Here is a 22,076-nt window from a genome sequence, read left to right as displayed (position 1 = left end):
TCACTCTTTACCTTGTCCTAGCTCCATTTGGCCCTTCTGAGAAGAAGGGGCTATGATTGAAAGAAGCACCTGCTGGTTCCCTGATAAAAATAGGAGTGTTTAGTTACCCATCACAGAGTGGAGGGTGGCTGTATCAACAGAGTAGTAAACAATGAGAGAAATGCTGCAGGCAGGCATAGCAATAGGAGTGGGGATTGAGATACTGGCAGAAGAAGCCAGGAGAAAGAAGACACGAAGAAAATCAGCTAGCCTCGGGGAAGGACCTGCCAAAAGGTAGGTGAAGTTTGATTTCTAAGGCATCGTCATCTTTCTAAATGGTCCGTAGTAGACTCTGGGCTCGCTAAAGAACTGTTCCTAGGTGTGACTCTAAGTGTTTATTCCCAAGATATAAGGAGATGTCCATCTGATAACTCCTACACCATGTTCAGGTCCTAAAGAGCTCAGGTAGGATTCTTAAACTCTGGAAGGAGAACTAGAAATGGGAGGGAAACCTCATGGTGAAGTTACACTTAAATGCATATCCTGTTCGCCTATCTCCCTATCCCCACCCCAAAATTTAGGAGACATAAGAAGAATGTTATGTATGGCAATTAGCTATTCTTTAAAGTATTCACTGAAGAACACTGAGAACTAGAAAAGAAGAAAAGTAATGAAGTGTATGATGCTGAGAGTTCTTCAAAAGAGAAAAGATGGACCACATTTCAGGGTGACAAGTAATGGCCAGAAACAGAGCCTTCTCGTGGATGGCACTCTGGCCGTGGCATTAGTTGATCAAAAAGACTCAGCTGGTGTTTATTCTAGTTATTTCAGAGCACACCCAGAGATTTTGATTTCACTGAGTCTTTAAACCAAATATATATTATCCAACCTATTTTATTCCTCATTATTTTCCTGTGCTTTGTGTTTTATTGCTGATTACTTTTATGTTGCCTTTTTATATGCTGTATGGAATCCTTGTTCTTCTTCTTAAAAAAGTGCTTTTACTATACATCTGAGATTATTTTGGAATATTCAGCCTAAAGATTCATTGAAAGCTAAGTTAGGCAATCCTTTTCCTCAGATAAAAGATAAATGTGTTGTCTCTATTCCTCTGAATCTGTGACTTCTTAGTATTCTTAGTGGTAAAGGTATATTTTGGAAGGTACACCATTTGAATTTCTGTTTATTGTGTAGTGTTGAAGGCCAAGAATCTCACTTTTTTTTACAATGGAGACACGTCTGAGAAAACTGATGCATGAAGGAAAATAGCCAAATGCTCTATGATGGAACTCTCACTGAGTTTTGGAATATATCTTCAGTTTAAACTGATTATTCATAGAGCTGTAAATCATTTTAAATTTAAAATGCATGCAAGTCAGCAAGGCACAGAACCTTCTGTTTTTTTTGAAGAGAGAAATAAGCACACCAAAGTTGGTACAAATCTCATATAAACCAATTTCAAGAAAGTTACACAGGACTATACTGTTTAGGATTTGCCCATAGTTGCAGATTTTAGTTGGTTTGGTTTCTGGGAATTTATGGCATGTCTGCATATTCAAAGGTTGGAAAGACATCAACTGGTATTAGAAGGAGAAGAATAAAGCAGGCAGTAATACTCAATCATCCAGCATTTACCACAATATTCAGCATCTAGCCCAAATAATGCCCCATATTCTGGTTGACTGGCATGCACAGGTTTTAATAATTTCTTTCTTCAGTGAGATGGTTTTTAATCTATTCGAACTGTGATCTATTCAATCACTTAGTGATTGTATCTATAGTTCCAGTAGAGAAGTGAAATTTGCACCATTATCCCAGCAGGCATACTCTGACACTTCCCTTAAATCTGATTCAATTCTTGATAACTTTGTGGATGTATCTTATTAGCACTACAAAAATGATTTGCCATTACCCTTCCAGGATGCTTTTTCAATTTCCCAGTCCTGGCTACAGTCCTGACTTCTCCCATCCTGATTCCAATAAGCTCCTCTCTCTTTAGCATTCTTAAATCATCTGAGGTCAGCTAAGTGCTATCTCTTGGCTGAGCAAAAAAATCTATTTCTCCCAAGTGTGTTTGTTAGGGATATTCTCATACTTTAGTAAAGTCCTACAATGAAAGGGCACCTAGGGATTTCTACAGATGCTGCAGTGTGACTGAGTTATGACTATGTCACTGGAAATCCAAACCAGAAATGTGAAGATGAAAGAGAAGAACATGAGCATAGTTCAGGAAGCATGACCCCTGAGGGGGGATTGGCTGAAAACAAAGTAGGAAAAATATGTTTGGAACCAGTCAATGGACATACACAGTTACCTGTCAATGATTCTTTGGATGATTACATAAAATTCCCATCTTTAGACAAATTACACCCAGTCATCATTGTTCAGTGAGGCCTTTTTTCTTGTAGCTCTTCCTCTCTCACTCACTTTTTCAGGAAAAAGTTTTTTTTTCCCTGAAAGCAATAGGAAGCTTCCCCTACAATTCATATCCTTCGGGAGAGGGTGCGGCTAACAAATAAAATTTTATTATTATTATTATTATATATTGAGCAAACAGGATAGCAAAAGCATGGACATAAAGAACAAATAATAAACAGTGTGGCTTTTTTTAACTGAAAGAGCACTTTTACTGTCAGAGCAATAGCAATAGCACTTAGATTTATATACCTCTTCACAGTGCTTTATGGCCCTCTCTAAGCAGTTTACAGAGTCAGCCTATTGCCCCAAACAATCTGGGCCCTCAGAAGGATGGAAGGCTGAGTCAACCTTGAGCTATTCAGAATTGAACACCTTACCATCAACCCCCAAAGGCTATCATTTGCTCTTCTGCTTTCCATACACCATGTTTATACTCTATCCATCGCTTTCTTGCCTCTTCTCTCTCTCTCTCCTCCTCCCTACCTCCTTTCTTCCCTCTATAATATTGAACCATACAAAATAGTGTTGGATATGATGTAATGGTATACGTGTGGTTATTTGTATGAAAAATTAAAAAAAAAGATAAAAAACTTTTTAAAAAAGAATTGAACTCCTGGAGTGAGCAGTGAGTTAGCCCTGCAGTACTGAATTCTAACCACTGTGGTGTGTTTTTTTAAACTAAACTACTATGTGTTTAGAAATTAAAAACTAACAAATTTGATTTTGATTTTCTGCAATCCAAACTTGATTGCAGAAAATACGACTTCAGCAACAGAGTCGTCAATGCCTGGAATGCACTACCTGACTCTGTTGTTACCTCCTCAAATCCCCAAAACTTTAACCTTAAACTGTTACCCCATTCCTAAGAGGTCTGTAAGGGGGCATGCATAAGCGCAGCAGCGTGCCAACGTCCCTGTCCTACTGTCCCCATTTATCTGTACTCATTTCTTATGTATATACTTATATCTGCTTATACCATGTTTCCCCGAAATAAACACGGCCTCATTTTCAGGGAGGTCTTATTATTTTTGACGTGCAGGAGGTGGCAAGCGTGGTCACCACATGGCTGCTGCTGTGCTGCAATATTTTCGGGGAGGGCTTATTTTAGCGCATGCGCGCAAAAGCCCAATTGGGCTTATTATCCGGGGAGGTCTTATTTTCAGGGAAACGGGGTATTTATATGTTTACATGTTATGTTCATACTTATACTTGTTTTCTCATACATGCTGGACAAACCAAATAAAAAAAAAAGGTAAACAAAAAAATATATCCATTGCTTTCAATAGAATATGGAGTTACAGCCCATGGAAGAATAATGGGGTACCAAGCGAAATGAGCTAAGAGACTTCTAGGCATCCTGACCTCTTCACTGTCTTTGCAAATGTCAGGAGGGTATTTTTAGTTAGTGTTACAGTAACTCACCTGCCCCCTTTTCCCCAGAACTGCCTCTTGCTCTTTCCATGTCTGAGTCACTGGCTGTTCCTGGACTTCATTGGCAGGTTTTATTTAAAGATGATTTACTAAGTGAGAAGAAAAGAAGAGGACAGGAGTTTCCCAGCCTCCGAGGACCTATCTTGTGCTTCAGATAGTTTGCTGCTTTGAAGTGTTCTCAGACGGGACCAATCACACCATTAGGAGAAAAAGAGGCAAGAATAGCAACTTCTAAAACTTTTATGACTGCTGTGTTTTTACTGCCATAGGAAGAGGAGATTGTCTACAGGATTGTTGCCTTACACGCCAAAAGACTTTATACTGAATTTACTTGGAATAACACCATGTATCTATGCTGGGGATGAGAAATATTTGCTACCCTGTCATAGGCAGAAAAATGTACCGGATTAACCCAGATAGAGGTTGGTGAGTTTAGCAGCGCGCAGAGTTCTGCCTGTTAATACTCAAAGAAGGGTGGATTAAAGCACATGTTGCCAGGTTCTGTGTTAATCCACATTTAAATATGAGATTGCAGGTCATGTTTCCTTTGTTCAGAAGCATAGGGGGATGCACACAAATGCAGCCCCACTTGCACTAGAATGTCCAATAAAGGAGGTTATGCAACTGCAGTTCTGAAAACTTTAATATAGTTCTAATGGCTCATACGAAGCTTATGATCCAATTGTTCTGAAATACAGAAGAAGTGCAGAGAATAGCAAGGTGTTTTTACTGCCTTGGATGTGATTACTATGTAAGGTGATTTTCAGCACATCAAAACCTCCAGTTTGGCAATAGCTATAGAATTTTCTTAGCTGTATGTCATATACTTTAGAAGAAAGGTTTTGTGAAATTAACCTCTTCCATATTCCTCCTCCTGGCATCTACAGTAGATCTTAAGGAATAAAATGTATTCAGTGCAATTCACACACACACACACACACACACACACACACACACACACACAACTTCTCTGAGTGAATAGTCCCTCATCACATTAAATGCCCTCAGCTTTTCAAAAGAGTCAGATCACACATTTAATTGTGAATTAGAGATGCCAAGGATTGCCCAAGCAGTTGGGACAAATTAACAGTTACAATATACATTACTAATTTGTGTAAAAAAAGTGGAAACCTTTAACACTGAGATCTCATGTTTGTTTTTTTTCACTATATATTTCCAGGAGTGGAGCGTCAATAGGCCACTTACTTTGCACTCCATTGGAACAACAGAGAAACCTGGTATTATGGAGGCTGGAGACACCAAGGAACAAGAGAAAAACCAGCAGATCAACAGGCTGCAGCAGAAGTCAGAAATGACTCAAAATGCACTTGAAGAGGAGAGTGAGGCAGGAAAAGCAGAAACTGGTGAGAAAGAAGCTAAAGAGAACAGAAAGTTTGCAGAAGAAACTGGGAAAGAGGTGGATGATGCAAATGAAGCAGAGAAAGCAAAGATGGCTGCTGAGAATGAGGTGCATGGAGAGAAGGAGGCTGGGGAAACTGAGTCTGCTGGACTTGAGGCAAAGCAGAAGGAAGAATCTACAGAAGAAGCTTCTAAATCTGAAAAAGAGGTAGCATCCAAGGCAAGCCAGAAGGAGAAGACAACCAAAGACAGCAGCCAACCAGAATCTGAAGGTGTGTCCGAGACCAAAGATGATGCTTCTGGAAAACCAGAAGACCTACAGAAAGAGGAAGGGGAAAAGGCTGATGTTTTGAAGAAAAATGCCAAGGAAGAGGTGAGAACAGAATGCATTTCAAATGGTAGTCATTTGCTTCTTTTCTTTCAAGAGAAAGAGCTTCTTTCAAGCTCCTGTCACTTTTTTTCTATAAAACACCAGGAGTATTTTTATCCTTCTTGCCCTTATATTTTCATGTCACATTATTTTAGTCTATGTAACTTTATGTTGGTGGGCAAATAGACAAGATACACTTACCCAGACTTATATATGTCTGTCACTAATTTTAATTTGTTTCCCTTTAGCTATGTGCCAGCTTATATTATGTTTACAACATACAAATACAAAACTTACAGTAAGACAAGTTTTATTATACAGGAAGTTTTCAACTTATGATCACAATTGAGCTCAAATTTTTATTGTTAAATGAATCACTACAGTTGTAAAGTTAGTAAGAAGGAAGGAAGGAAGGAAGGAAGGAAGGAAGGAAGGAAGGGAGGGAGGGAGGGAGGGAGGGAGGGAGGGAGTTTGTAATAATAATAATAATAAATTTGAATTTATTAGCCGCTCCCTTTCCAGGCAGGACTCGGGGCGGCGTACAATGGGCATATAGAACATAGAAACATGTGCACAAACACATAAACATACAAAAATACAGAGACACACATGCACGGAGGAGGTAACCAATTACAACATTTAGACAGTTAAAATCCCCATTAAAATACCCCAATTGTAAAAGACCCAATGTACAATTAAAATTTAAAATTTAAAAAGACAGTCAGGAGGAGTGAGAAAAATTACGGTTGTCCTTGTTCTATAGTTGCATAGCAACCTCTAGAGGTTTCTTTGAGCTTATGAAAATAGGAGATCACTTTAAACTAGCATTACTTACTTATAAGTGAAATTGGGAAACTTTGGATGCAATTTTTTAAAAAGAAAATTACATTATTGCTTTGTAGAACTCTTAAATTATGCAGAACCTTCCTACTACTATTTAAAATGAGCTGAAAATGCAAAACTAACCTATATATCAAGTGGCTCAGTGGCTATGACACTGAGCTTGTTGATCAAAAAAGTCAGCAGTTTGGCAGTTCGAATCCCTAGTGCTGTGTAACAGAGTGAGCTTCTGTTATTGTTCCAGCTTCTGCCAAGCTAGCAGTTCGAAAGCATGTAAAAATGCAAGTAGAAAAATAGGAACCACCTTTAGTGGGAAGGTAACAGCGTTCCATGCACCTTCAGCATTTAGTCATGCTGGCCACATTACCACAGAGACATCTTCAGACAGCGCTGGCTCTTCGGTTTTAAAATGGAGATGAGCACTGCTCCCTAGGGTCGGGAACGACTAGCACATATGTGTGAGGGAAACCTTTAGCTTTACCTAACCTATATATCATTAGTATTAACTATTGCCTTTCTAACATCCTTTGGAAAAATGACTTGAAGCCTACAGGAAATGTTGATGAGATTTTACCAGATGAGTTTACAAAAGGTACAATACTGTATATTTAAAACTGAGCAAAAAAAAATATGAATTCTTACATTGCTTACATTGTGAAACTGATTAGAAGAAGTCAGAATTTCCCACTCTGTAATAACTGGATAAACTATTGCTCCTTAGGCTAGAAAACACAAGGGAAAAATAGCAAGGAAAGATTTTCAATAGAAAGAGGAAATCCATGTATGTAGAAGTTTGTAAACTATCATTTCTGTTTGTTTGTCTTATTATCAATATATGAATACATAACAAAACAAGAACTTTAAAAGAGCTGCAGTGCTTAAGGATTTAGACTGGGGGAGACCGGAGCATCTCAAACTGAAGGAAGTGCATTAGATGACTTCGGGACAATCTCTTTTTCTCTGCCCAACCTAATCACAATGAGAATTATTATGGGAGAAGAGAATACTATGCGTGCTGCTTTGAGATGCTGAAGGTAAGGCAGAATATAAACCTAGAAAATCAAATGAGGAAAGAAATTAATCTGGTTGATTTTCCCCATCCTCCTTCCCTACCTGCAGGGTCAAACTGGCAGCACTTCTGATGAGCCTCTTTCACCAGAACCTGAGGAGGAAGAGGAGGAATTCTGGCCAGAATTCCCTCCTCATTCTCCTGAATCAAGTCCACAAAGCCCAACCGAGCTCAAAGGTTTGGAGACAGGTAAGGAAAACATCATTCAGCAAACTGAGAAGACCAAATACACTAAAGCGGAACAGAACAGACTAAAAGGAGAAGTGATACACTGGGAATTCTTGCTTATAATAATACCTCTTAGAACAGACTTAGGTATTTTATGGGCAACATCTGACCCTTTGTCTATCCGTCTCCAACCTGTGGCATCAGTGGGGTGGCAGAGCGGGGCTCCAGGTGCAGGGCAACATCAGTGGCCCTCCACAACAGCCCCAGTTTCTCATGTATCCCCTTGGGGAAATTAATTGCCCTCCCTTTATCCTAAAAAGTCTGCCTGGACCTTAATCCTGAGTAAATCATTCTATGGCCCGTGAAGAAACAATAACAAAACCCTCCACAATTAATGTTTCTAAACTTCATAACTTCCAGCATTACTACTCAGTCCTTCTGAAGACATTTTTCTCATGACCTTCACTGATACCTTGTAAGCAGGAATTCCAATTTTTCCCCCTGCCCCCATCAGGCTGATTTTTTCTCCATTTCCCTGTAATGATTTATGAAACCGTCTGCTGCTATTTTCTATACTGCAAAGCATGGATGAGGGAAAGATACAGAGGAGATTAAAGAGACCACAGTTCAGACATGGGACAGAGGTTCATCCACAAGGTAAGAAAAACTAATAATCCACATGTCTGTAATCCAATCTAGGTGGCATTACTCCACCAGCTACTACTCCAGAAGCTGCTCCAACAGAAATCACCAGGTGAGATAAGCTCTGGAAGCCTTTCTGCATTTTGTACTTGTCCATCTACAAATGTAGGTGGGCTACAATTGAGATGGGCAAGATTCAGGTTTGCAAGATACATTGGGGTAGATGGCTACAAGCCTGATAATTGCTTATCAGAACCTGATGCAAAAGATATATCCATAATCACTGAATATGAGATGGACAGGAAATAAAATTTCTAAATAAATAAATATACATCTAAGAATTGAAGTAGTGAGGAGCAGATTGAATTTCAGAGTTAAATATAGCTCATACTGTTAAACACACGAGCCTTTCTTCCGCAAAGTTCACCCCCCCCCCGCCCATTTCAGGTCTATCATTAGATACAGAAGGAAGAAAGCAGGGGTAAATTGATGGCTCCTTTTTTAAAAACTATGGGGAGAAAAGGATCCTTGGCAATTGACTGCAAATCATTGTCTATCAGCAATTCTGTATCTTTTGTCCATCCCAGAGGCTGCATTACAACTTTTTACTCTGCAGGGGGCACTCAGAAAGCAAAATTCAGTAACGGCGGGGATAACCAAAATGGGACAAGAAATAATAGTAACAGCGAGGAGAACTGTTCCCTCCAAAGATTAAACCCTGGCCTCCAAGCTGCTATCAAGGACTTCACATTTCTAATACATACCCTTCTGTGGCCATTAATTGGTTGCTGAAAAGATTCTTAAAGCTTGGAGGAGAGCAGTGCGATGAGGATATGATGTCAGGCAGGGGTGGGCTTCAAAAATTTCAGCAACGGGTTTATTGCCCGGTTGCTCAGTGGGCATGGCCATGGTGGGCGTGGCCTAGTTGGCCTCCTGCACCATGGCAGAGGGGGAGGCTTTCCTCGAGCCTCTAGAAGGGGAAAAACTGCCTCTGCTGGGCTCTAGAGGCTTTCCAGAGCTTCTGGGAGGCCTGTTTTCCCCCCTCTCTGAGCCTCCGTGCAGGGCCTGCACTTACCTCACATCCAAAACGGGCCGCATGGAGACTCCTGGAAGGGGCAGGGTGGGCTGGGCGGGGCCAGCCAGGGGTGGAATTTGGAGGTTCTCCGAACCAGCCATAACGTTAGCTACGGGTTCTCCTGAGCCCGGGTGAACCTATAGCAGCCCATCCCTGATGTCAGGCATCCAAAGCATTAACTCCCAGTAGTCTTCCCAAACAGATGCTTTCTGGAAGTGCTGGAGCTAGAACTTCACCTTCTGGCCCTAATAGATGAAAGGTCAAATCAAGGGAGGATGCTAATAAATATGTGAACGTTCAGAAAATTGGGAAGGGCAAAGAGAAACATTGGAGTGGTGAATGAGAAAAATTGGGAAGAAGTCCAAACTGGAGACGGTAGTGTTTCAGCTTTTGCTCGGATCTTCACATTTCTAGCTGCAAGATATGGGGATTAACACCATGATTTTCTAAGGAACCATGAGCCAAACTGTTGGTATTCTTTATTGAAGAGCAGGCAGAAAGAGGATTTCCCCTTTCTAAGCCACCACACCAGTGGTGGGATTCACTTACTTTCCCTACCAGTTCACAAATGTGAGCATGCACACTCTCTCACTTTGCTCGCACGCGCCGTGTCTACACATGAGCACCGCCTTCTGTGCATGCGCAGTCCTCGCAAATTACATCAGGACAGGTGGGCGGAGCTTCCCATAGCCGCCACTACCGGTTCTCCCAAACCGGAGAGAACCAGCTGAATACCACCTCTGCACCACACCCATCTCTTCTGAGAGACTCTCCCTGAATGCCCAGGATAGAGACTCACCTGGTGTCACTTCTTCTCCAGCGTTTTGGACTCAGGGTGTTTTTATTTCTGGTTCTCAGCCCTGAAGCTGCCCTGAAGGGAGAGAAAGAGCCCCCTTCTGCTGCACCAGAGGAAGCAGCTGCTGCCAAAGAGAAAAAGAAGAGGCCCGCTTTTGACCGGAGAGAGATAACAAGGCCGAGGATGCCACCCAGGGGACAGTCCCGCAAAGCCATTGTGGAGAAGTTTGGAGGGTAAGGCCGTTGCATCTCAGCTTCTGCAATAGCTCGTTTCACTACAGTTTGTTCAGCCCTGCTGATGGATACACCGATAAACCTTTCTGTAGTTTAGCTTACAAAACATGAGGGCTAAATGCATGCCTTACAGTAATCCGAAACCAAGGCAATTATATTATGTCTTAGCACTGGAGAGGGCAGTAGCTCTCCAGCTGTATGTGGCCTGCCTGTCTTACCAATGAAACTCTGCGGCATGGTTTCCAGACATTTTGAGACTGAAAACAACTGAATAATTTAACATAAGCCCTAAAATAGGTTGTGCATTGAGCTCCTCCGGATGATAATTTGTTCCATTTGCAAAACAACCTTAATGTGCTTCATTTCATTCTCACAGTATGCAACTCCCAAATGTGTTTATCATACTGTCTAATTCAGTGCCATCCACTGCTTGCCTCCCTTGCCTCACTTGTTAGGTGAATCACTGCGGTTGATAAGTCACTAACCTGTTTGTTAAGTGAATCTGGCTTCCCCATTGACTTTGCTTGTCAGAAGGTCACCAAAGGCGATCAAATGACCTGGGGGCACAGCAACGGTCATAAGTATGAACCAGTTGCCAAGCATTCGAATTTTGATCATGGCGATGCTGCAAAGGTCGTTACTGCTAAAAATGGTCATAAGTCACTTTTTTCAGTGTTGTAGGAACTTTGAACTATTACTAAATGAACTGTTGTAAGTCGAGGACTACCTGTGGTTTACACAACATTAGTCAAGACAGCTTGCTATCTGGCTGGTCATTGCAATGGATGGATTGCTTTGGGGAAAGTCCTGGCAAAGGCTGAGAAGCCAAGAAAGACTTCTTCTTCTTCTATGGTGCCAGATCAGCCTTGACAATGAATGTAGGATTCCAACAAACCCTGGCAGGAATGTATGGTTTCATACCAACATAACTGCACTTGAGAAGCTTTCTCCAAGTTTGGCTGGCTGAAACATAAGCTATGAGACAAGGGGTATGACAAGCCTTCTGTTCAATGAGAAAGCAAAGAAAGAAACTGTGCTTCACACATAGCTGAAGTGAGAGATTAGCAAAAACCAAAAACAACCCAACCCAAATCTGATTTTCCAAAGCTTTTAAGGAAGGGGAGTATTTAGAACTTTACTGTATGCTACTGCTGCTTTATTGAAGGGCCATTCAATAAAAGGAAGGTGTCATGCAAAGGAAATGGAGGATATTCATCACACAATGAACCTTAACATTGAAAAAACAACCCCCCCCAACCCAAAAAGAAAATCCCAAAATTGTAGGTACATATACAGTATTTATGTAGCATACACAGTACTGCCTTCTTTGCCTCACTGTATCACCCAAATCTGCTTTTAACATAGAAAAACTCCATAATCCCTGAAGAGCTAAGATAAGCTACCCATACTTGGCTTACCACAATATAAAAACCCAGCCTTCCCCAAGCAATATCCATCATCCCCAGACAGCACTGGCCACAATTATCATCCAAGACCATGTTTAAGGAGTGTGACTAAACTGCCACAATAAACTTCAGATATTGGGCAATGATAACCCACACTGCTATACTCCAGAGGTGTCTGCACAGCCAGGCAAGCCCACCAGAACACGATCATATTCCGCACCTCTATAAAAAAAAAACCTTTCTCTAACCAAGTGTTTCTCTTGCACAAATTATAAAATGCATACATATTTACATAATCACATTAGATAGCAGATATTGCTACAAATCAGGCAGATCTCTGTCCCACCGGATGCTCAGCAGAAAAGACAGTAATGGGGGGAAAGGGATTTACACCAGCCAAATCTCATAGGATCTGTGTATGATTAAAGAATACATTTGTTTATTCTCTACCTTCCTATTCCCTCCCTTTCTTCCCCTTAATTGTCTCCCAAAGGGCTGCAACTGGTCCTGCCCCCAATATCAAGAGGACTGGAGGTGCAAATACTGTGAAGACCATGTTGCTGGAATGGTGTCGGGCCATGACCCGTGGCTATGAAGTAAGGTATCAGCTATGAAATGAGAATCAGTCCAGTGCCCTTAAAGGTTTCTGTGAAGTGAAGTAGGCAAATTGGTTTCCCTTGGAAGGTGAAATCAGGTTTAGGGGGCACCAGTAATGCAACAACAGGAAGGCCAATGTGGATGATCAGAATTTAAGAGATGTGAAGACAATATTCCTCTAGTTCTGGCAAACTTACCTCAGCATACTTTACTCAGAAGTGAGTATACACCTTTCTGAGTTTTAAAGAGTATTTGGGAAAGCATCACTACCCAGAGTTAAAGGCTATGAACTTGTAGCACCTGCCCCCCACAAAGCCCTCTGATGCTACTTTTTGTTTGTATTCTCATTCTCCCTCTCCCTCTCCCTCTCCCTCCCTCCCTCCCTCCCTCCCTCCCTCCCCCCCCTCTCTCTCTCTCTCTCTCTCTGTATGTGTGTGTGTACATTTCTCAATTCTGATGGTATTCCAAATTCTTGCCCTGTTTTTGATCAGAGTTGGAGGGCAAAGCCCTGGAGGGATCATAGTAGAATAATCTCTTCTGTGAACTAGGTCAGGAAATACTGTACTTCTTTGTGCGCTGTTGGTATTTTATTGTTATTAGCCAGCACATACTCACTATCATGTGAATGTGAAGACTCATGTGTGCAATTTTAGCCTGTACTGTTTTCTCAATATGCTTTATATTAAGATGTTGAATTTCACTCAAAGAGTTAAGAGAATGAGCTCATGAACTAAAAATCTTAGTTGAAAGCCAATATAACTCACGTACTGAGATTGTAGAGATACTTTGAAGTTATAATGCCTAACCTTTAGTGAAACTGTTAGGACACAGTGAAAATGGTGAACTATGTGTTAATCATTCATGTACTGCAAAACACAGGGCCTATCACAATAGCACTAGCATCCAGGTGAATAGATGAAACCATTGCTACGTGCAATGTGTGCTGTATATCAGAAATGGTGGCTTCACAAACCATGACCTAATATGCAGGCAGGCTTGAAGGATTACTGAGAGATAAATGATGGAAGCATCATGTGAAATTTTAAAGTATAAAAGTAAGGTGAAGTAAGAATGCTGAGCACACGGGGGCAGTAAGTTAATTCTCCATCGTCCTTGCAATTTTTCCTTTCACTTCCAAGTTACAATTAACAATACTCAAAAAGGGGAGGATGTCAACACAATAATCTAGATTCAGAATGCTCCCCAATTGCTGCCCTGTTTTACAGATAACTATTTCATGTCATATGTAAGTAAATCCATTCATGCAACTTGCTCCAATCCAACAATGTGTTCTACCAGAATGATAAGTTTATATTAAATAGACAGGAATGCCTGTTTCAGTCACTTGCTAGTGCAGGAAAACCTAAAAAAGGAGAAGTGGTTGACCTTTTGTGCTCAATATCTCTTTTTCTCATTTTCAGCATGTGGACATTCAGAACTTTTCTACCAGTTGGAAAAGTGGCATGGCTTTCTGTGCCCTCATCCACAAGTTCTTCCCTGATGCCTTTGACTATGTAAACCTTGACCCAGCAAATCGCAAAGAGAATTTCACCCTGGCCTTCTCTACTGCTGAGTAAGTACTCCCTTCCATTCTAGACCTCCGGCCACAACCACAGCTATAGGGCAGGCTGAGTCAGGGATGAGTACTAACCTCCAGAAAGTGCACTGGGGTCTTGGTAAATGCGTGAAGTTATTCTCTGGAGTAATTTTGTCCTACTTTCCAGCTCTACTGTTTATGTAGTTCATATGAAATAACAGTGTTGCAAAAGATCAAAACTGTGTCCAATAGCTGATCAATTAAACTGCCAGATGTGCAAATGTTGCCATTTTTAACAAATTAAAATTGTAGCATGATCAAAAGGCGTTCCACTCCTACAAGCAGCAGGATGTGGAAAGGGCAGGGAGGCACATAACCAGTGGTGGCATTTAGCCAGTTCCTACCAGTTCGAGAGAACCGGCTATTAAGTTTGTGAGTAGTTTGGTGAAGTGATTGTTGGAAGAAATCATTAGGGCAGAGAACCAGTTGTTAAATTATTTGAATCCCACTACTTCACATAACCTCTCTAACTAGGGAAACCTAGAGAAAAACATATAGAATTATCTTCATATGCAAGTACAGTTGTGTAGATTTTATTCTGTTACTTGAGTTCCATACCATGTGGGATGTACTATCTGAAATCTTGCAGCTTCCTTTTAAACTGACTGGTGGCTAAAAGTTTGGCATCATATATTTCTAACCACCAATCCCATCTATATTTAGCAGCAATAGTTTGGATTAGGTTTAAAGTTTATGAAAAATCTCCCTAGGCAACCCTACATGCAGCAGACTGCAATAATCTAATCTTATTGCTGTGAGAAAAACAAAGATGACCATGGCCTAGTTATCTTTACAATGTTCAGGGGTGTCTTACCACTGACAAATGACTTTTTTTTTGCTCACACTTAGCATTAGACATCTCCATCTAAGACTCACATAGATCCATCAAGCTGAGAGCCTGAATTTTAAAAGAAGAATACAGACTTTTACAAAGAGACTGACCTTCATTTCTCCAATCCATAAAGTTATCTGCTATTAGTTTCCCAAGTTCTTTGGGTTGGCCCATATTCCTTCTCAGATAGCCAGGATCAGGAATATAAGTATAGTCAGAAGTATTGAAACATCCAGCTACAGAACATCTATGAGAATTAGAATCTAACATCTATTAGAATGAGAATGTCAGAACTGAGAATCAAAAAGTTTGTTTGACCCAAAGCTCAGCTTGAAACCAGACTATAGAATTAAAAACCCTGGAGTTATTATCTTTTACTTATTAGCATCTCTTGTTTTGAAAAGAAATAATTGTAACTGGCACATAGTGACGTTTCCTAAGGAGCTCTTCACAACTGCTTAACACAGTAGGGATTGCTTTACATTTACAAGGAAAAAGTAATTATGTCGTAGTTGATCAAACTTTAACTGTTCAGCTTGATAAAACAGGAAACTTCAAGAAATCAACACACCTTCAAGAACATTATCATAACAACCTAAGTGTCCCCTGGATCAGATTAAAGTCTAATCTAGACCAGAACTGTGTTCTGCAACAGTTAAACATAAATCTTGATTAGCAACCTCCCACTTGTCCTTCAATAGTGGTATTGACATGCACACTATTGTATCTCTGAACTTGGAGGTAGTATACAACCACCATAAATAATAATCAGTAATGATGTACTTTACAAAGGAAAGCAGCACATTTTTTTAAAAAAATGCAGCAGACTCACACCAAGCAGCAACAGACAATTGCTTTTAGGACACCCCTTACTAAAATCCTAAATCACGGGTGAGGTATACTGGTGAGGCTGAATAAAGCTTCAAGATAACACTAAGCTCTGAAGGAGAGAATTCAAAGTCTTTGAATAGCCAGAGTTAAGGGCCCATTCTGAAAATGAAGCAGGAGTTCTTGCTAGATAATTGAACAAAGGAAAATGATAGTCAGATGATCAAAAGCAAGAGTAGGTTTTATATTTATATTGTGTTCCCCAGAGTTTCAAAATAATTTCAGTGACTTGTGGTATTCCCAGTGTGTGACTCTAGTGCAGGGTGTCAAACTCGTGGTGCCATGTTGTTGTCACGTGATGTATTGCAACTTTTCCCCTCCTACGCTAAACCGGGGGTTGCCATGGGAAGCGCATAACACATCCGGTTCACAGACCGTGAATTTGACACCTCTGCTCTAATGCTCTAATGCAATTTATTCAACGTAAAAAGGCAAGAGGTTCAAATTAACTATCTCCTTGGATCTCACCATGATTTTGGAAACCTTTGCATCCTGATCCAGTTCTCTAGAATAAGGCTTCTTAATTCTGGGGATGAAAGGCTATAATCAAGCTGCTTTGCCAAATCATTGGGGTATAGTTGACTATTTGTCCATCTTTTTCCAGGAAATATGCAGACTGTGCCCAACTTCTGGATGTGGAGGATATGGTGCGCATGAGTGTTCCTGATAATAAGTGCATCTACACCTATGTCCAGGAACTTTATCGCAGCTTCGTGGAGAAAGGGCTAGTAAAGACCAAGAAGAAATAGAAATGCAAACCAGGCTTTGGTTTGAGGTTCATTGGAAGCTATAGAAAAACTTGATGGGGCAGGTAAGAAGGGTTCTCTGGTTCTTGTTGTCAAAGGGGACTAGCTCCTTGAAATTCTAGATTCTAGAATCACATTAAGTGCAACTATATAAAACCAAAAGAAATGGAAAAAAATAGTAGAAGGTTTGAGATCTTGCTCATTGGTAGCACATGGCAAAGAAGAATTTTAGTCATAATTTGTTTTTAAACTATCCCCCCATCTTTCACATCTGGCTCAGAACACTTACACGTGTTTAGATATTAGGGCTAAAAAAAGTAAGGTTTCATATTTAACTTAAAAATCTTCAACATACTCCTTGGAAATCTTACCATATTTTCTTTTTGTCCCACCCTCAGAATTTGGGAATGATGTTCTTATTGGGATATAGTATAATTTCCTTCATGGATCTCAATACCATGTTAGTTTATTAGCTACCAAGTAATATAGTATCTCCTTAAATGGAAATGTCACTACTTTAATCGGTGGGAAACAACAAAAGATAACACATAAATGATTAAGAAATGCTTGAAGATGTTAAAGGTGTTTCATCACTAGACAACAAAAGTCCATCGTGATGGTAGGGATCTTAACATTTTTATTACTGGGAAGTTAAGCCATTTTGGCCTGCAAGACCATTTTATTTCTAAACATTCTGTTTAAATAAACAGAATAGCTAGAAATGAAATAAATGTTGCTGTTTCCACTTCTAGATGATTATTAGCGGTCCATCTGGAGCATATTAGTGCAGTAAAAATGGCACATAAAGACAGTTACTTGTGAAAGAGTAGTCCCAGGCAAAAGATAAAAAACCAGCAGAGTATTCTAGCAATGACTGACCATGTGTCCTGTAGCAGGGGTAAAATTCAGCAGATTCTGGAGAATCGGTAGCGGAAATTTTGAGTAGTTCAGAGAACTGGCAGATATCACCTCTGGCTGGCCCCAGAGTGAGGTGGGAATGGAGATTTTGCAGTATACTTTCCCTGCCATGCCCACCAAGCCACGCCACACCCACCAAGCCACAGCCACGGAACCAGTTTGGATTTTAAAATTTCACCACTGCCCTGTAGATATGAGACTTCATGCATTAAGATCCCCAGTCAACATGTCCAACACACATGGAGGGCTCTAGATTGGGAAAAGACTTTATTCAACAGCTGGATCCTTTCCACATTAAAGCTATATTTCAAAGAAACATAGGGCTGTGGTTCTTCTGAGTGCTCTAGTGGCCTAGAGGTGGAGCTCTCACCTCACAATCAGGAGATTGTGAGTTTGATCCTAGGTAGAGGCAGATATTTCTCTCTGGGCACAATGAGAATATATCTGCTGCAAAAAAACCTCCGCATTGGCGACAGGAAGGGCATCTGGCCAGTATACACTCAGCTCCATTCAGTTGCCCAGACTCCACCCCACAAGGGATTATGAGGGTCATTAAAAGAGGAGGATGATAGGGCCATGGTTCTTCTGTATCCAGTTGGCAGGTAGGCTGGCCTTTAAACCCACTTAGAAACACTGTAGAAATTATAGCAGTTGTGGGGAAGTTATGCTTGGAACCATCCACTGTGCTTGGCTTCTGTGTTTTCTCCAAGACACCTCAAATTTGGATGTTTGTTTGTTTTTAATTTTTCAGATGGAATGCAACATGGGATGTACCCAGGCTAAAAGACATATATATTCTGCAATTTCCTGAACATGGCACTGGAATTGACCAGTGCTACTTAACCCCGACTAAAGTCTGCTATGTGCCACCCTTCTGCCACCTAAAAAGAGCAGGAAAGGAACGCTTGTTAATGTCACGTCAGCACGTCAAACATCTGGTGTTTATGGAAGCAGAACTGAGCCTGCCCCAAGGACACATGACTCAGGAGCAGTCTGTCCTTCCAGATGTTACCATCAGCAACTCCCGTCCTCTTTTCGGATTGCAAAAGCCTTCCTGCAACCCATGCTGCAATTACCCTTCCCCTTACCAGGCACCGGTTCCATTAAAGCACAACTGTACCAAGTCAAGGCTGTCACGCTGTATTTTTATGCTGCATTCTGTTTTAGCAACGGGCAACTCAGGTGGCCGACAAGAGTGGTTTCCAAGGGAGAATGCAAACATGCTGTGTTTGAAGTCGCTGCCCGGGCATATCAGAATGCTTTGAGCAACATGGCATATGTGGCCCGATCTTATGTTTGTTTCCTAAGAAATAAGCTCCTCTGCATTCGGCTACTCCCCAAACCATTGAACTTTGAGCAAAGAAATCACACTGTGCAGATAAGAGGCTAAGAATAAACAAGCTGACTGGAGGGAACGGGGGAGTCCCTCCTTTGTTGGTTTACAGGAAAAGTGCTGGGGAAACATCAAATGACAAAGCTTTCAATGTGTGGCAATGAAAACCTCACTGGAGGCAGAGATTTACATGTGGTGATTTTGCCCGGTTCTCAGCAGTGTGGAAGGATTTTGGGGAGGAACAAGTTGAAATGGTTTGGAAGACAGCTCATTTTACAAGATGGCAAACAGGATCTAATTCAGTGTAAAAAAAATCCCCCCCCCCCCACTTTGCATCTTCTTCCCACTTTTAAATATAAACACACTATATTTAGAAAGGGAAAAAAGGAGGAGGGCTTTAAGCCCGAATTAAAGAGGAAGGAGAGCTGCAAACTGTTTCTTATTTATTGAAACCAAAAGACAGGTGTACATGCTGGTATTTTAGTTTGCAGAAATACATACACCTTTACCTTTAATAGGAAATAAGCCTCTATTTCCAGGGGCCAATGCAGGTAAAGTTCAGAGGAAAAGCTTACTTTAAAAAGGGGGGGGGGACTTGAAAAGAAAGCAAGTCCTAGGAAAGTCCTAGGAAAGCAAGACCTAGTGCAGTGATGGCGAACCCATGGCACACCTGTATCAGAGGTGGCACGCAGAGCCCTTTCTGTGGGCACGCACACCGTTGCCAGCTGCTTTTACGGTTTCCAGTGTGCCAGTTGGTCTTTGCACACGCCAGAGTGCCGGAAACCCAAAGACCAGCTCCGGCCAGCAGATCTTCGGGTTTCCAGCACTCCGGCATGCACACATTCTGGTTTGGGTTCTCAGTGCCAAAAAGTTCGCCATCGCTGAGCTAGTGGTTTAATTCTGCTCTATTGTTGATGTCTCAGTGAGATTCCTGCTGCCCGAAGCCCTTCAGCTCCAGCCTTTTCTAAGTAAAGAGAGGCAATTCACAGCTTCTTCTCTCCTAGGTCAGATATGCTGAGCTAAAACTTAAAGTGGTATGATCTTTGGAGGTAGTTTTAAACTTTTTTCCTGAACAAATGAAAAAAAGGAAAGGGAATAAGAAAAGAATCAATGCAAAAATATAGTATCAGTAAAGTGGACCTGGAAGTTACAATTACAGCTCAGTGTATTATTGATGGTAGGGATGCGGTGACTCAGTGGCTAAGACATTGAGGTTGTCGATCAGAAAGATGGGTAATTTGGCAGTTCGGATCCCTAGCGCCGTGTAATGGAATGAGCTCCCGTTACTTGTCTCAGCTTCTGCCAACCTAGCAGCGTTCTGTGCACCTTCAGTGTTTAGTCATGCCAGCCACATGACCATGGAGACATCTTCGGACAGCGCTGGCTCTTCGGCTTTGAAAGAGAGGAGTACCGCCCCCTAGAGTTGGGAACGGCTAACACATATGTGTGAGGGGAACCTTTACCTTTATATTACTGATAAAAAATGAACCATTTAAATATATTGGATTTTTTTCATGGTTAATTCTTCATCAACAATAAACTGAGCACTTCTACTTATTACTTAAAGACATCACAAAAAACGAGAAACAAGCACTACTGAAAACATTTTGAGTACTTTGCTTCTAACTTCTTCATTATATCTTAACTCATACTTAGTATCAATAACTGAAACTATCTTTGGAGACACTGGGCAGTCTTAGTGCAAATCATTGTGATCTGCGAGACTGATTCAATTAGACAACAGCCCGCTCACTCACTCTCACACACACACACTGCATTGACTAAGAATCACTGCTTGAATTCTGACCTATTTTTAAGCACTGGACCAAGGAGGAAAAGCATCAGAAGAGGCTTGCTTTGCGTCAATAGCTCGCTCTAGAGATGTACAATAGCTGTCTTCTATGGCCACTCCACCCCCAACTGAGGTATTTCAAAACCTGAATGATATGGCCTTCACTTAACACCTCCAACAAAATAGCAGAATAACAGAGCTGGCTGGGTCTTACCCCTGCTCAAGCAGGAAACCCTATAACAGGGGTGTCAAACTGGATTTCTTCGAGGGCCAGATCAGCATTGTAGTTTGCTGTGGGCTAGCTGAGGGAAGGGGAGATGGGCCTTGTTTTGGCCAGCAAAATGCTGCGTACTGGCCCCATGCCCCATTTTGGCTGCCAGAGGCACCACGGGCCAATCCTTTGCTTTTTCCAGGCTGGCCCTGTGGGCCAGATTTAAGCACCCTGAGGCCAGATGTGGCCCAAGGCCCTTGAGTTTTATACCCCTGCCCTATAACAGTTCAGACAAATGGTTGTCCAACCTCTTCTTAAAATCCCTGTGTTAGAGCAGCCACAAATTTTGGAAAGTCGTTCCACTGATAATTGCTGTGTCAGGACATTTCTCCTTAGTTTTAGGTTGGTTCTCTTTGATAAAGTTTCATCCATTGCTTCTTGTCCTCCCTTCAGGTGTTTTGAGAATAGGTTGACTCCCTCTTCTTTGTGACAGCCCTTCAAATGTTGGCAGACTGCTATGATGTCACCTAGTTCTTTTGTTAATTAAACTAGACACACCACTATTAGCAAAACTCTCTTATACTTCAGAGAAATGCTTCTTAGTGATTACTGGGTATATGATTCATTGTAGCAAGAAGAAAATTCAGATAGACAAAAACAAGGCCTGAGATAATGGTCTCTTTCTCTCTTTCTAGGGGTACTTATGTGCTTTGTCTACACGCTTTGCCTACTGATACAAAACTGATGTCATACCAATACATTTACACAATGTTGTATTGTTGACGATATATGTGTTTGTGAAGCCATACGTATTGCTAACAGTTGTTAGAACTCTGCAAAGGTGTAAAATCAAATTCACAGAGAGAAAATGAAAACAAAAAGACACCACGAATCTGTGATGTAGTAATATGTCATAATTTGTAATCTATTATAGCCTACATTTATTACAAAACAGAAAGTCAGCTCAACATATTTCACGATGACAGGAGGAAAGTTAAAAAGCAATGCAACTATGCAATCACTAAGGTTTAAGAAAAAAAGGGAAACACTACAATACATTAAATAAATTACACTTGGAATTGAAAAGGAAAGATTTGGAAACAATCCTAAAATACTACAGGAATGACTATGAAATTGGAAACCTATATGAAGAAGAACAAATTAAAAAGAATTAAGAATATGTTTCATTTTCTTCATCCAAGGTAAGATATACTAGCAAGAGAATGACATGCAATGAAGGCTCAAATGCAATATTCTTTTTTCCAGAAGTATTCCTATTGGTCTGTTCTGATAAATCATTCTTTGCTTAGAAAGTATTTGGAAAACAGAAAACTTAGTACTTTTTCTCTGTGGAATTCTAACTTTATTCCTATAAT

At 40.9% G+C, this 22,076-nt stretch overlaps 1 protein-coding gene across 3 annotated transcripts; it reads left to right on the top strand.

The window, feature by feature from the left end:
- The first annotated feature begins 160 nt into the window (after nucleotides 1-160).
- SMTNL1 (smoothelin like 1) lies at nucleotides 161-18,487 on the top strand. Of its 3 annotated transcripts, XM_081970929.1 has the most exons (10): nucleotides 161-273; nucleotides 3,897-4,043; nucleotides 5,009-5,560; nucleotides 7,517-7,655; nucleotides 8,334-8,388; nucleotides 10,210-10,380; nucleotides 12,280-12,382; nucleotides 13,805-13,956; nucleotides 16,305-16,511; nucleotides 18,116-18,487. In XM_081970929.1, the coding sequence occupies exons 3-9, from the start codon at nucleotides 5,072-5,074 to the stop codon at nucleotides 16,447-16,449; spliced, it is 1,254 nt and encodes a 417-aa protein (XP_081827055.1). In that variant the 5' UTR covers nucleotides 161-273; nucleotides 3,897-4,043; nucleotides 5,009-5,071; the 3' UTR covers nucleotides 16,450-16,511; nucleotides 18,116-18,487. The 3 variants fall into 3 exon arrangements, with proteins under 3 accessions (XP_081827055.1, XP_081827056.1, XP_081827057.1); XM_081970930.1 differs by lacking the exon at nucleotides 3,897-4,043 and having other exon boundaries at nucleotides 169-273; XM_081970931.1 differs by lacking the exons at nucleotides 161-273; nucleotides 3,897-4,043 and adding an exon at nucleotides 4,107-4,250.
- Nucleotides 18,488-22,076: the final 3,589 nt, after the last annotated feature.

Source organism: Natrix helvetica, assembly GCF_964273705.1.
Source record: "Natrix helvetica genome assembly, chromosome: 1".
Taxonomy (NCBI): Eukaryota; Metazoa; Chordata; class Lepidosauria; order Squamata; family Natricidae; genus Natrix; species Natrix helvetica.
The sequence above is the reverse complement of the archived record's forward strand: the minus strand, read 5'-3'. Positions and strand labels throughout refer to the sequence as shown.